At 40.7% G+C, this 13,380-nt stretch overlaps 1 protein-coding gene across 3 annotated transcripts in view; it reads right to left on the bottom strand.

Annotated features, from left to right (window-relative positions):
* The window catches only part of IQGAP2 (IQ motif containing GTPase activating protein 2), a 307,119-nt gene that overhangs the window by 17,748 nt on the left and 275,991 nt on the right, over positions 1–13,380 (bottom strand). For all 3 annotated transcript variants that reach the window (XM_027552911.1, XM_027552912.1, XM_027552913.1), the window contains 3 exons: positions 11,872–12,004; positions 4,948–5,050; positions 4,278–4,419 (listed from right to left, as the gene is read on the bottom strand). In XM_027552911.1, the coding sequence (XP_027408712.1) occupies positions 4,278–4,419; positions 4,948–5,050; positions 11,872–12,004 (378 nt within the window). The remainder of the gene's footprint in view (positions 1–4,277; positions 4,420–4,947; positions 5,051–11,871; positions 12,005–13,380) is intronic.

Raw genomic sequence — 13,380 nt, 5'->3', positions numbered from 1 at the left:
CAATGGCCTTTTTTATATAAATGGAAAAGTTGATCTGACAGTTCCAAGGAATCCCAGGCAGCCAAAAGAATCTTGAAAAAGAACAAGTTGCAGGATTCATACTTTACAATTTCAAAACTTACTACAAAGCTACAGTGTGATAAATGTTGTGTGGTACTAGCATAAGGACAGACATATAGATCAATGGAATAGAATTCAGAGTCTAGAAAAACCGTACATGCATGGTGGATCGGCTGTTGACAAGGGTCTAGACCATTTAATGGAGAAAGACTAGTCTTTTTAAGGAATAATGGTGGAAAACTGGACATCCACATGCAAAAGAATATTTGGGATCCTACCTTCCACCATACACAAAAATTCACTCAAAAGGGATCATAGCTGTAAAAGCTGAAACCATGGAACACTTAGAAAAAAAACATAGAAGTAAATCTTCATGATCTTGGATTGGGCAATGAATTCTCATATATGACACCAAAAGCCCAATAAACAGCAAAAAATAGATAAACTGCACTTCATTAAGTTAAACAACTTCTTCTACAGAAAAGGATCGTACTAAGAGAATAAAAAAGACAACTCCCAGAAGGGGGGAAATGTTTTCAAATCATATATATGATAGGGATTTACTATCCAGAACATTTAAGAACTCTCACAACTCTGCAACACAAAGGTAAAAATTCAGCTTAAAAATGGGCAAAAGACTTTAACGGACATTCCTACAAAGAAGACATAGAAATGACTGATAAGCACATGGCAAGATGCTAAACATTACTAATCATTAGGGAAATGCAAGTCAAAACCACAATGAGATACTACTTCATGCCCACTAGGATGGCTATAACAACAAAACAAAACAGAAAATACATTTTGGTGAATTATGGAAAAACTGAAACCTTCATACCTTGTTGGTGAGAAAAAAGTCTGGCAGTTCCTCAAAACAGAGTTACCATATGACCTAGCAATTCCACTGCTAAGTATACACCCCAAAGAACTGAAAATAAGTTTGAATACAAAGTTGTATATAAATGTTTGCGGTAGTACTATTCACTATAGCCAAAATGTAACACCCACCCAAATGTCCGTGATAACAATGGCATATCCATACAATGGAATAGTATTCAGCCAAAACCACGTTCAATGAAGGAAGCCAGACGCAAAAGGCCGCATCTTGTATAATTCCAATTATACGAAATTTCCAGAATAGGCAAGTTTGTGGAGACAGAAAACAGATTAGTGATTTCCAGGACTGGGGAGCAGGGTCTGAAAAGGTGCCCCGGAGATGACTATTTAAAGTAGGGGGTTACTTTGGGGGTGATGACAATATTCTGGAGCTAGATAGTAGCGAAGCTTGCACAACATTCTGGATGTATTAAGCGCCACCAAATTGTACATTTAAAAGGTTAGAATGGGGACTTCCCTGGTTGTCCAGTGGCTAAGAGTCCACGCTCCCAAGGCACGGGGCACAGGTTCATCCCTGGCCAGGGAGCTAGGTCCCACAACCAAAGACCTCGCACGCCACCATGAAGACAGAGGATGCCACGCGCCGCAACGAAGAGCTGGGGCAGCCACATAAAAACTAATACTTTTGGAAAGAAATGTTAGAACGGGTAAAGCAACCTCACTCCAATAAAAATTAATTTTAAAAAAGGTTAGGATGGTAACTTTTACGTTGTATTTTACCACGAAATGCAAAAGTAAATACATGAAACCGCTGGCTGGGGACTAAAGAGTAGACAGTACTTGTGTCCGTCCACCGTGGGGGAGACGGGCCAGGGGGACCCACACAGGGGCTGAGAAGGCTGAAGAACGCACCAGGCCTTCCTGGCCAGGATGTACTGCTCCCAACAGGGCTGACTTCCATGGTTTCGCTTTCAAAATGTGAATTCCCCAAATTCGCAGAGATGTGGAGACTCGTAAATATACCTGATGTTCAGGCTGTCTGATATTTGAGACCATCCCAGTCATGATCTTCCGTTCATTAATGCCGGCATTTGAGCTGACTGCATTTAGAAAATGGAGTTCTAATACCAGACAAAACTAATTATGAAAAAATTTCTTCCTCTTACTTCTAAAAGACAAAGCTTATGAGATCATAGGATAACGGGCCCGATTGAATTTACATGGTGGAACCACAGCAGCTGTGTCTCCAGTTACCTCTGCAATTGGCACATGCTCTGAGGGGCCCAGGGAGCAGCCTCCACAGTTTTCTCCCTTTTTGCTCTGCTGCCCTGTCGTAAGTTGCCTCCCTGCAAGTGCAATCTGACTTGGTCGCCGGTAGTTGAAAGCAACTGCCTTCAACTCTAATGAGGCCAAGGTTGTGCAAGAGTCCTGCATCTGTCCTGGGTCCTGCAGAAGAGCAGTGCTATCCATCGCACTGCAGACCCCTGAAGGCAGGTACTCTTAAAGGACCTGCTTACCCCTGGGTCCTCAACTTCAAGCCCAGTGCCAGTGACACAGGCTGAAACTCAAGTATTTGGCTATCTAAACGACCAGAGCCTTAGAGATAACTGGAGCACAAAATAAGCAAGCCTAGTAGAAGCAGCACATATGCAGGTACTTAGCACACTGGGTTAAGCATTTGGTGTTTTGTTTTGTTTTGTTTTTTTTTTGCCATTTTCATGGGATTGAATATCTGGAAAAAATCAACTAGAAATGAGTGCTGTCTGAGGCATGTCAGTGGCAGAAGAGAAAGCTCCTGCTGCCAATGAAAACAACCTCAGAACTCAGGACATGTAACTCGGGAGTCACGTGTAAAGTATTATTTAAATGTTTATTTCCTTTTGCCCCCATTTCCCACTTCCATTTTCTACCTCACCCCAATGTACAACTGTTCTAATGTGCAAATACGAATCCATTTGATTCTGTTAGTTCTTAAAAACTGTACGTTGGGTGAGCCCCTGGTTTTGGCTTATGACATTTCAGTTCATGGTGATGGACCATTCTCTCTTACTCTGAATATAAAGGACTGATGTACAATGTCTTCGAGGCCTTGACAGAGAAAGTACAGTATTGAGGGTATGAAAACTTCATGTGAAATCTTCAAGGACAGGGAGTTGACTATAAAGTCAAAGTTGGTCAAGTTACCTAGGCTTAGTTTAATAGAAAAGATGTCTAATAAGTCAGAGAACAGCCTTATGTCTTACTGTGTGTGACTTTTATGTTACTGTTTTCTACCAGAAAATAAATTAGGTAGAAGGTATTTCCCTGAACTTCCTTGTTCTTTTGACCACTGGAACAGTCATTTCCTTTCAGCTACCTGAGGACTTTCATAGGCTTAATTATTCATTTCTTAAAGGGAAGGAATCAAATTACTACCAGGAAAACTAAAAAACAAGATAAGCTTTAGAAAGTAGTATAATATTTAGGTCTCTCAAATTATAAAGAATCTATTATTCCTGGTTAGATTTTTGATGGATAAACACACTGTTTTTCAATATTTGGGCTTCCTTGGTGGCTCAGTGGCAAAGAATCCGCCTCCAGTGAAGAGATGTGGAGATTCCCTGGAGAACGAAATGGCTCTCCACTCCAGGATTTTTGCCTGGAAAATCCCATGGATGGAGAAGCCTGGTGGGCTACAGTTCCTGGGGTTGCAAAAGAATTGGATACAACTCAGCGACTAAAACAACAAACAACAACATTTCAATGTTAAAAAATGACTTGAAAATTTAGTCTAATTTGAATTTGCAGGTTTAAGATGCGTAATTGGGACTTCCTTGGTGGCCCAGTGGTTTAGAAAAAGTGAAAGTGTTAGTCGCTCAGTCGCGTCTGACTCTTTGTGACTCCATGGACTGTAGCGTGCCGGGCTTCTCTGTCCATGGGATTCTCCAGGCCAGAATACTGAAGTGGGGAGCCACTCCCTTCTCTAGGGGATCTTCCCGACCCAGGAATTGAACCCTGGTCTCCTGCATTGTAAGCAGATTCTTTACTATCTGAGCCACCATAGAAGCCCAGTGGTTAAGAATCTGCCTGCCAATGCAGGGGACACTGGTTTGATCCCTGGTCCAGAAGATCTCACAGGCCGTAGGGCAACTCAGTCCAAGCGCCACAGCTACTGATCCCAGACTCCAGAGCCCACGATCTGCAGCTACTGAAGCCTGCGTGCCTAGAGCCTGTGCTCTGCGACAAGAGAAGCCACCGCAGTGAGAAGCCTGCGCACTGCAACCAGAGAACACCTCTGTATAACAGTGAAGACCCAGTGCAGCCAGAGATATGTAAATAAGTGAAATTTTTTTAAAAAGATGAGAAAATGGAAACGTGTGCTCTTTAAGCCCCAAACTTACTTGATCATGAGGCTTTGGCCATCTATAGCTTCACCATCTCCTATGTCGTACTTGCTGGTCAGGTAAAGGGAAATCTCAGTCTTGGAGAGTTGATTTAGTGTGTTTACCTTGTCAGGGTCATTAGGGTCAACAGCTCCTTCCCCTGCAGAAGAAAGCACTGTTATTTTCCAATTCATGATTGTCACAGTGGCATCAACAATGTAAGACAAAGGTTCTGTAGGAAACATGGGGCTGGGTGGTAGAGCAGGCGGTGGTCCTCAGAGAAAACCACATTCCACTATCCTTACAGTGGCTTTTAAAAATCTTTGAATTAAACATTAAAATAGCACGGGACATTGATATTCAAAATTTGAAAAAATTACTGAAAGAGAACTGTCAATAAAAGATATCATTGGGAAAAATAACAAGGAACTTTTAGTAAATTTGCTCTTTTTCTTTATGATTGACAAATCCTTTTTGACATATATACAGCTTCAAGAATACTAAATTGTTTTATAATTGAGCATACTAAGAAGTACAGAATCCTTCATGTAGAATGGGGCTAGTGTAGCGATAATCCTTTAAACAAACCTGCATATTAAATAAATAAGATTTTTTGATCTAGGATAGGAAAACCAACCAACCTTCGAACCAACCAACCAAATGCAAACCAGAGGGAAGACGCCCTTACCAAGAAAAGATTCCACATTAGGCACCTCCTCCAGCAGCTCCAGCAGTTCATTCAGTAAGTCGTTTTTTTCAGGTGCAATCGCATCTTGGTGCTCCAGCAAGAGCTTTACATAGAAAGCAACACACATACAAAGATACAAGTAAATTCCCAATGGCTACCGTATTTACATGGTTCTCTTCCTGATTTTTCATGGTAACTTTCTTCTGATATTGCCTGAATCTTAAATGCAAGTCTGACATTTATTAAAATTAGAGACCACTGAGAAACACAGTTTGTATTTTATCTTAGAGGCAAGTGCATACTCTTTATCAAGAAACTGCAGTTTTTATGAAAGGTGTTCATAAACACTCTTTCAGCAAAATCTTGCAAAATCTGTCAAGAGGCAGTCTCCTTCCATCTAAACCCTGTGCTTCTTCCACATTTATATAAAAGGTCAAAGTTGAGGGATAAATTTTAGGAGTCTGGGATTAACATACACACACTACTATATATAAAATAGATAACCAACAAGGACCTACTGTATTAGCATAAGGAACTATACTCAATATTTTGTAATAACCTATAAGGGAAAAGAATCTGAAAGAGTGTATATATGTGTGCATACATATTAGTTAGTTCAGTCGCTCAGTTGTGTCCAACTCTTTGCAACCCCATGAATCGCAGCATGCCAGGCCTCCCTGTCCATCACCAACTCCTGGAGTTCACTCAAACTCATGTCCATTGAGTCGGTGATGCCATCCAACCATCTCATCCTCTGTCGTCCCCTTCTCCTCCTGCCCCCATTCCCTCCCAGCAACAGAGTCTTTTCCAATGAGTCAACTCTTTGCATGAGGTGGCCAAAGTACTTGGAGTTTCAACTTCAGCATCATTCCTTCCAATGAACACTCAGGACTGATCTCCTTTAGGATGGACTGGTTGGATCTTCTTGCAGTCCAAGGGACTCTCAAGAGTCTTCTCCAACACCACAGTTCAAAAGCATCAATTCTTCGGCGCTCAGCTTTCTTCACAGTCCAACTCTCACATCCATACATGACCACTGGAACAACCATAGCCTTGACTAGATGGACCTTTGTTGGCAAAGTAATGTCTCTGCTTTTGAATATGCTATTTAGGTTGGTCATAACTTTCCTTCCAAGGAGTAAACGTCTTTTAATTTCATGGCTGCAACCACCATCTGCAGTGATTTTGGAGCCCCAAAAATAAAGTCAGCCACTGTTTCCCCATCCTAATTTGCCATGAAATGATGGGACCAGATGCCATGATCTTAGTTTTCTGAATGTTGAGCTTTAAATCAACTTTTTCACTCTCCTCTTTCACTTTGATCAAGAGGCTTTTTAGTTCCTCTTCACTTTGTGCCATAAGGGTGGTGTCATCTGCATATCTGAGGTTATTGATATTTCTCCCGACAATCTTGATTCCAGCTTGTGCTTCTTCCAGCCCAGCGTTTCTCATGATGTACTCTGCATATAAGTTAAATAAGCAGGGTGACAATATACAGCCTTGGCGTACTCCTTTTCCTATTTACACACACACACATACATACATAATATATATACATATATATTCTGAATCACCTTTGCTGTATACCTGAAACTAACATAACATTGTAAATCAACTACACTCCAATAAAAAAGAGAAAAAAAAGTCAAATCTGGGGGGAAAGAATGTAAAATAATGCAGAAGTCTCTTGACTAACATGGTAGCAAACTGCAAGGGCATTTCCTTATCTCTTCAGAGAAAAATTACACAGTAATCAAACACTATAGTTATATTTTTTTTAATCAGCACTATTAGCTATTTTATTTTTTTGAGATGTTTAGTAATAAACTTATTAAGATATAATTCACATATCATACAATCCACCCATTTAAACTGTATAATTCAACATTTATTGTATATTTCATAGAGTTGTGCAACCATTATCACACCAACTTTAGAGCATTTATAGCATTTACCCCGCGTCCAAAGAAACTCTGTATCTCTCAACAGTCATCTGAAAACAACCTTGTTTCCATAGATTCTTCTCTTCTGGACCTTTTATATGTATACATTATATATATATAGATATATATATATAATCATATAATATGTGGGCTTTTGTGACTAGTTTCTGCACTATTAGCTATTTTAATCTGTCTGGCATTAATGGTCTTTCATGGGTGGGGATGGCAGAGATGCCCATACACCTGAGACTCAGATGTACCAGCTGGTTCTTCCTTTCAGAATTCAAAAAAAAAAAAAAGGGGTCAATGGTAACACTGCTGGGTGTTCGCCAGGTCTTAGAGGAAATAATAACTCTGGAGGAACAGCAGCATCCAGGACAACACACCTGCTTTTGTTTTCATTCAGAATTAAATTAAAACAATGTTTCCAAAATATGAGACTGGTACCCCTGGTGATAGGAAATATTTCAGTTGTTTTGAGTAATTATCTTACAAAACAAAAATCTGAATCATATGATAAAATTAGTCTTTGCCATTTTTAATCTCTCTTTTTCCACAGCTTTACTGAGATATGATTAACACATGCCTGGGCTCCCAGGTGGCTCAAGTGGTAAAGGATCTGCTTGCCAGTGCAGGAGATGCAGGAGACAAGAGTTCGATCCCTGGGTCAGGAAGATCCCCTGGAGTAAAAAAAGGCAACCCTGTCCAGTATTCTTGCCCGGAAAATCCCATGGATAGAGGAGCCTGGCGGGCTGCAGTCCATGGGGTCACAAAGAGTGGACACGACTGAGCGACTAAGTATGCAAGCATGATGTTGAGCATCTTTTCATGTGTTTATGACGACTGTATATCTTCCTTGAAGAAATCTCTATTCAGATGATTTGCCTGTTTAAAAAATTATTTTTATCTTTTTTTAATTATAGTAAAATACAGACCAAAAAATCTACCATCTTAACCATTTTTAAGTGTACAGTTCAGTAGTGTTAAGTACATTACTGTGCCTCCAATCTATACAACTCTTTAATGTTGCAAAACTGAAACTATATCCATTCAACAACTTCCCAGACCACCATTCCAGTTTTCTGTCTCTGAATGACTACTCTAGGTATCTTGTATAAGAGGAATGATACAGTATTTGCCGTTTTCCATCTGGTTTACTTCACTTGGTGTAACATCCTCAAGGTTTATCCAGAATTTCCTTCCTACTCAAGGCTGGATAATATTCCACTGTATGTCTGCATCACAGTTTTTCTACACCACATGCTTATAAATGGACACTTGGTTGGTTCCACCTTTCGGCTACTGTACCATGCTGCAGTGAACGGGAGGGTAAAGTGTCTTTGACTTTGCTTTTTGAGTATATACCCAGAACTGATATGTTCTTAACTTTTTTGAGAAACGATCACGTTGTTTTCTATAGAAGCTGTACCGTTTAACATTCCCACTGATAGTATAACAGGGTTCTAATTTTTCTCTATCTTTGCTAACATATTTTCCAGTTTTTATTTTTATATTAATAGTAGCCACCATAACGGGTGTAAGGTGGTATCTTGGGTGTTGCTGGTTTTTTCCCCCAAATCAAATGACAGACTCATTGGCTGTCTCTGTTATACAATGAGGCAAAATCACTGCAGTCTTGATTTGTGTTTCCCAGGACATGAGTGATGCTGAACATCTTCATGTGCTTGTCAGTCTTCTGTCTTCGGAAAAACATTGATTCAAGTCTCTAGTTCACTTTAGAATTGGGTTGCTTTCTGTTGCTGTTCGATTGTGGGAATGGTTTACATATTCTGGATATTAACTTTAAGTCAGACATGTGATTTGCAAGTTTTTCTCCCATTCTGTAGGTTGCCTTTTGACCATGTTCATTGAGTCATTTGTGACACAGCTGTCCATTTTTATTTTCAGTTGTCCATTTTTAAATCGGATTATTTATCTCATTGAGCTGTAGGTTTTCTTTGTACATTCTGGATACAAGTTCTTTGACAGATATACTATCTGCAATTTTCTCTCATCTTCTTGGTTGTCTTCTCAATTTCCTGACGGCAATGTTTACAGCATAAAAGTTTCTGACTTTGAGGAGGTCCAATTTATGTCTTTTTTGTCTGTGTGTCTTTTTTCTTTTTGTGGCTTATACATTTGGTGTCATATCTAAGAAATCACTGCTTATCCAAGGCTGCAAAGATTTACTCCTATGTTTTCTTCTAAGAGTTTTATATGTATGTATTTTGAGAGATTTATTTATTGATGGCTGTGCTCGGTCTTCTTTGCTGTACACAGGCTTTCTCTAGCTGTGGTGCGAACTTCCCATTGCAGCGGCTTCTCTGTTGCGGAGTCCAGGCTCCAGGGCGCACGGGCTTCAGTAGGGGTGCTGTACGGGCCTAGCTGCCCTGAAGCACGTAGAATCCTCCTGGACCAGAGATCGAACCCGTGTCCCCTGCACTGGCAGGCAGAGTCTCAGCCACTGGACCACGTGGGAAGTTCCCCTTTCTACTCTCTCTCTTTTAAAGAATTATATATATACTTTGCTTTTGGTTATGTGGGATCTTAGTTCCCCAACCAGGGATCAAACCTGTGCTCCCTGCAGTGGAAGCTTGTATTCTTAACCACTGGGCCACCAGGGAAGTCCGTTCACTCTGTTTCAATCGTGAAGATAAGCAAAGGAGAGAGTTATCTGTTCATTGTCGCATTTCCCCTAACATTCCCTGATACTTACAAGTTGGGTTTTTAAGAAAGGGAGAGGAAGCCTCAGGTGCATAGCTTCCAGGAAGCAACCATGTTCAACTATTGTGTTTTCATTACATTTATTTACTTTTAAAGTTTCTGTCCACTGCAAGGCATGCTAGTTTTTCTACTATGGTTGGATTTAAAGAAAGATGCTATATGAATAATAGAGATGATAGAAAGACATGGCGAAATCTGGAAGGGTGGTACAGTGGATGTTTGGGGGGGAAGTAAGTCAAAGACAAGAATAAACTAAGCAAGGTGGATCAAATCAATTTATATTCTTGTTCTCTCAAGAGAGGGGACAGCTGATTTGGCTGCGTCTCTGGAAGGGACGATTTAGCAGCCACCTTCTACTCTCTGTTCTGATAATTACAGAACATAAAAAAATCTAGAAATGTCTCCTTCAAGAGCTAATTTTGAGGTTCTATATGTTCCTTAGGGCACGAGGGGCAAGCACATGGCCAAAGGTCTGGCCAGTTGTGTGGCTGCCATGCCCGAGTCCACATGTGGACTCCTCTTCCCTTGGAGACACAATAGACAGGGGCAGTCTTCCCCTGCAGTTACATTTTTCCCACATTATTACATCTGCTTCCAACCACACACAGACGGGAATTCCAAATTGGTTACAAGCCATGTTTCCTGGGATTGGGTTCTGTTTTTAATTCTTGTTAACAAAAGGAACAGATTATTTCTCTTGAAAGAGTAACAGTCTAAATGAATTACAGTAACGTTCTCTCTGTGCTATCTCTGGGAAAGAATCTCCCTTTCCTTCCACATGGCTATTGTCCTTAGCACACGTGTAGTTAACATGTGGACTTTTTTTTTTTTTTTTGAGATGAATAATTTACCACAGAAATAGACAAATGGGTCGAGGTCCAAATATGAATGAGTTGATCTATTTGTTAGGAAATTATTTTCGCAAATGGGGTATTACCGGACATGTCTGCTGGCTGACTTGGGGTGTTTATATATAGGGTAAACAAGTATAGCCTCTTTATTTAATCAACCCACTCAGTCCCTCAGCTGGTCTTTCAGAACTGTTTTTGTTTAGGGTCACTCAAAATGCTGATGGAGAGCTTGTTGCAGAATTCAAGGAAGGTTCCCTGTCCCAGCCCTGAAAGGGGGAGATCAAAAGTAGATCCAATCTTTTTTTCCAACCTATATTTAAACTTTGGTTACTTAGAAGAGTTTTATAATAAAGAGTGAAATTTGGGGCAGCCAATTTTTGCCGCTCGTTAGTATATTTGGTTTGGCGGGGGCAGGGGCGAGACCTTTGAGAGGCGTGTCTTTGTTTTCCCCAGTTGTGTGTATAATAGGAAGCTGGGTGTATGCTTAACCACCTTCTGGGGCTTCCTGACCTTTAGTCTGGGTCTGAATCACCTGGGGTCTGGTTAGAACACAGGTTCTGATTTTGTAGGTCTTGCAAGGATTTCTAGTATTAGCTTAGCGTAGCCACGTCCAGAACTGTTCTTGGAAAGATTATGTTTTGAGAACCTAGCTGTTTCAGAATAAGTTCTGCTTGGTCTTAAACAAAGAATCTCACAATGCTGAGAAAACTGCCCTGCCCCTAAAACGCACCTAATACAGGCTAATGGTTGACGGTGATGTCTGCGTGTGAACAACAGGGAGGCACTATGACACAGCACTGACTGAAATTGCTTGCTTCTAAGAAATGGGGTTTTCTAGAACAACACAAGAGATTCTTTGTAGATGGTTGTTGTTGGAGGCGGGGGATGGGAGTCTTCTTTTCCCCAACCTAGAGCAGCCTGTTTATTCCCTCTCTCTTTATGTCCAAACCTTAGAAGAGAGGGAACATTCTTATTTTCCCAGAAAACTGCTGGAATAGCAAAGAGAATTCCCGAAATGGGGAGAGACTGACCATGGGGTTCAGGCAGTATGGCCTTGGTGGGTGGAGAAAATACCAGGACTGCCCCTGCTCGGGGCTTAAACCCTTCACCATCTGACTGTAGATGGATCATGGAAGAAGTAAACGCTCCTTTTTGGGAGAAGGAGTCTTCCTAACACTTAAGAATCAGAGAATAAACATATCATGTCAAAAGTGAACTTTTCTTTTTCAGGAAAAGGAGGTTCATCAGTGTATAAGGGGCCGGGAATAAACAGTGTGTTTTTTTTAGGATTAAGAACATGAGCAGGAGCACAAGCTCACAGTAACTCTCTGAAGAAACTAAACATTCTCAAGACTGATGTCTGAACCCTGGGTCCACTGCTAAGACCCTCCTCCAGCCTCACTTACTGAATGTGTGTTGATGATTTCTTCAATTGAAATATAAATGACTGGCTTGCTGACTGTCACCACATCTGTGTATTTATCCATATTAAACTTTTCTTCTGGTTCAGGGACATTACATGCTTCTTTGAAATATTTCCTAAAAAAAGGAAAAAAAAAATTTAGAGTCAAATTTGTAAGTTTTATCAAAATGGTGAGATCTTCAGTGATGGGGAGGGCTTTGTGTTTTCCCGCACTTATTGGAGGACCCAATCTAGCACCTTCAGGGTTGACTAGACGGCAAAGCCGAGTCCATGTTTCTGGGTATCGCACCCAGCTCCTCAAACAGGGACAGATAGAGCAGTTAGGCCTCAGGCCTTGTGATGGAGCCAGTGTAATTAAATTATGGGCATATTGTTTAAAAAATATGATTTAAAAAATGCCCCCTGAAATCTAAACAAAAGTGTCAAGACTGACGTTCTCTAAGAATCAAGTCTTTTCAGAGAAAATAACCCCAAAAGCAGTTAAGCAATTAATTAAAAGACAAAAAGGAAGTCAAAAGAGGTTCTAAGAGAAGATAAGGAATTACAAGAAATGTATGCCACTTTTTTTAGTAACATCAAATTTGCTACTTTAATTGGCACAAACTTCTGCCTTCTGCGCCTTCAACAGCCTTTCAGAGTTTCTGTTACCAGTCTGACGAAAATGCAAGGTAAGCCCACTCTGCTCTAATTGATCTAGACCACAGTTGCTGCTGGAAAGGCTGTTAAGACCAGACACACAGTTACATGCAACGGCTCCACCCTCCAGTGCTCAGACTCTTCAAAAGGCTGCCATTTTAAGCTACCGTAAATTTCAACCAAGAGATGCAGAAAAGCCAGGTGTGCTGCGATAATGACTTAGGAGGGATTCTTAGCACAGGTAGAACAGGTATTTTAGTCTGTAAGTGTGTTAAGTGTTTCCTATGCCTGAAGTATCCTTGGTGTATCTCGTAAGGGCACCCAAGACTTGTCCACCAGAAAGAGCCCTGCCTTCCCACCCCAAGGCCGGGGGAGGGGAACCGGCGGGCAGCCATGCTCCCACGGACAGCTGGCCTCCCTGTGCTCCCTTGCCGATCGTCTTTCATGGTTGCTGAGGGACGCAAAGGATGAATGTAAGTGGAAGAGAAAAAAAAAAACCAGATGAATTTAGGAGATGAAGGGAGACTTTTGGTTTTTTCTTTAAAATGAAGAAGAATTGGAAACATTGGTGTTTAGTAGGAATAATCTGACAAAAAAGCAAGTACAAAAGAACAGCTAAATTCGCAAGAAATGGATGTTACTTTTTTAGTCAGGGAGCATATCTAAAATTAGCAGTGTGAGAAAAATCAAGGTTTCTCATAATAAGAGGATTTGGGGTAATTTCTTCATGAGAGGCCAAAAATTCCAAACAGAGATGAATGCTCATAAACTATCTCTGTCAGCAGATAAATCACTAATCTAGAGGAAAACTGAGGAATAGAAAATTATCATTTTCCAAGTTGGGGCTCCATGGATG

The sequence above is a fragment of the Bos indicus x Bos taurus genome, chromosome 10 (assembly GCF_003369695.1).
Source record: "Bos indicus x Bos taurus breed Angus x Brahman F1 hybrid chromosome 10, Bos_hybrid_MaternalHap_v2.0, whole genome shotgun sequence".
NCBI classification, from domain to species: Eukaryota; Metazoa; Chordata; class Mammalia; order Artiodactyla; family Bovidae; genus Bos; species Bos indicus x Bos taurus.
This window is presented reverse-complemented; position numbering and strand designations above follow the sequence as displayed.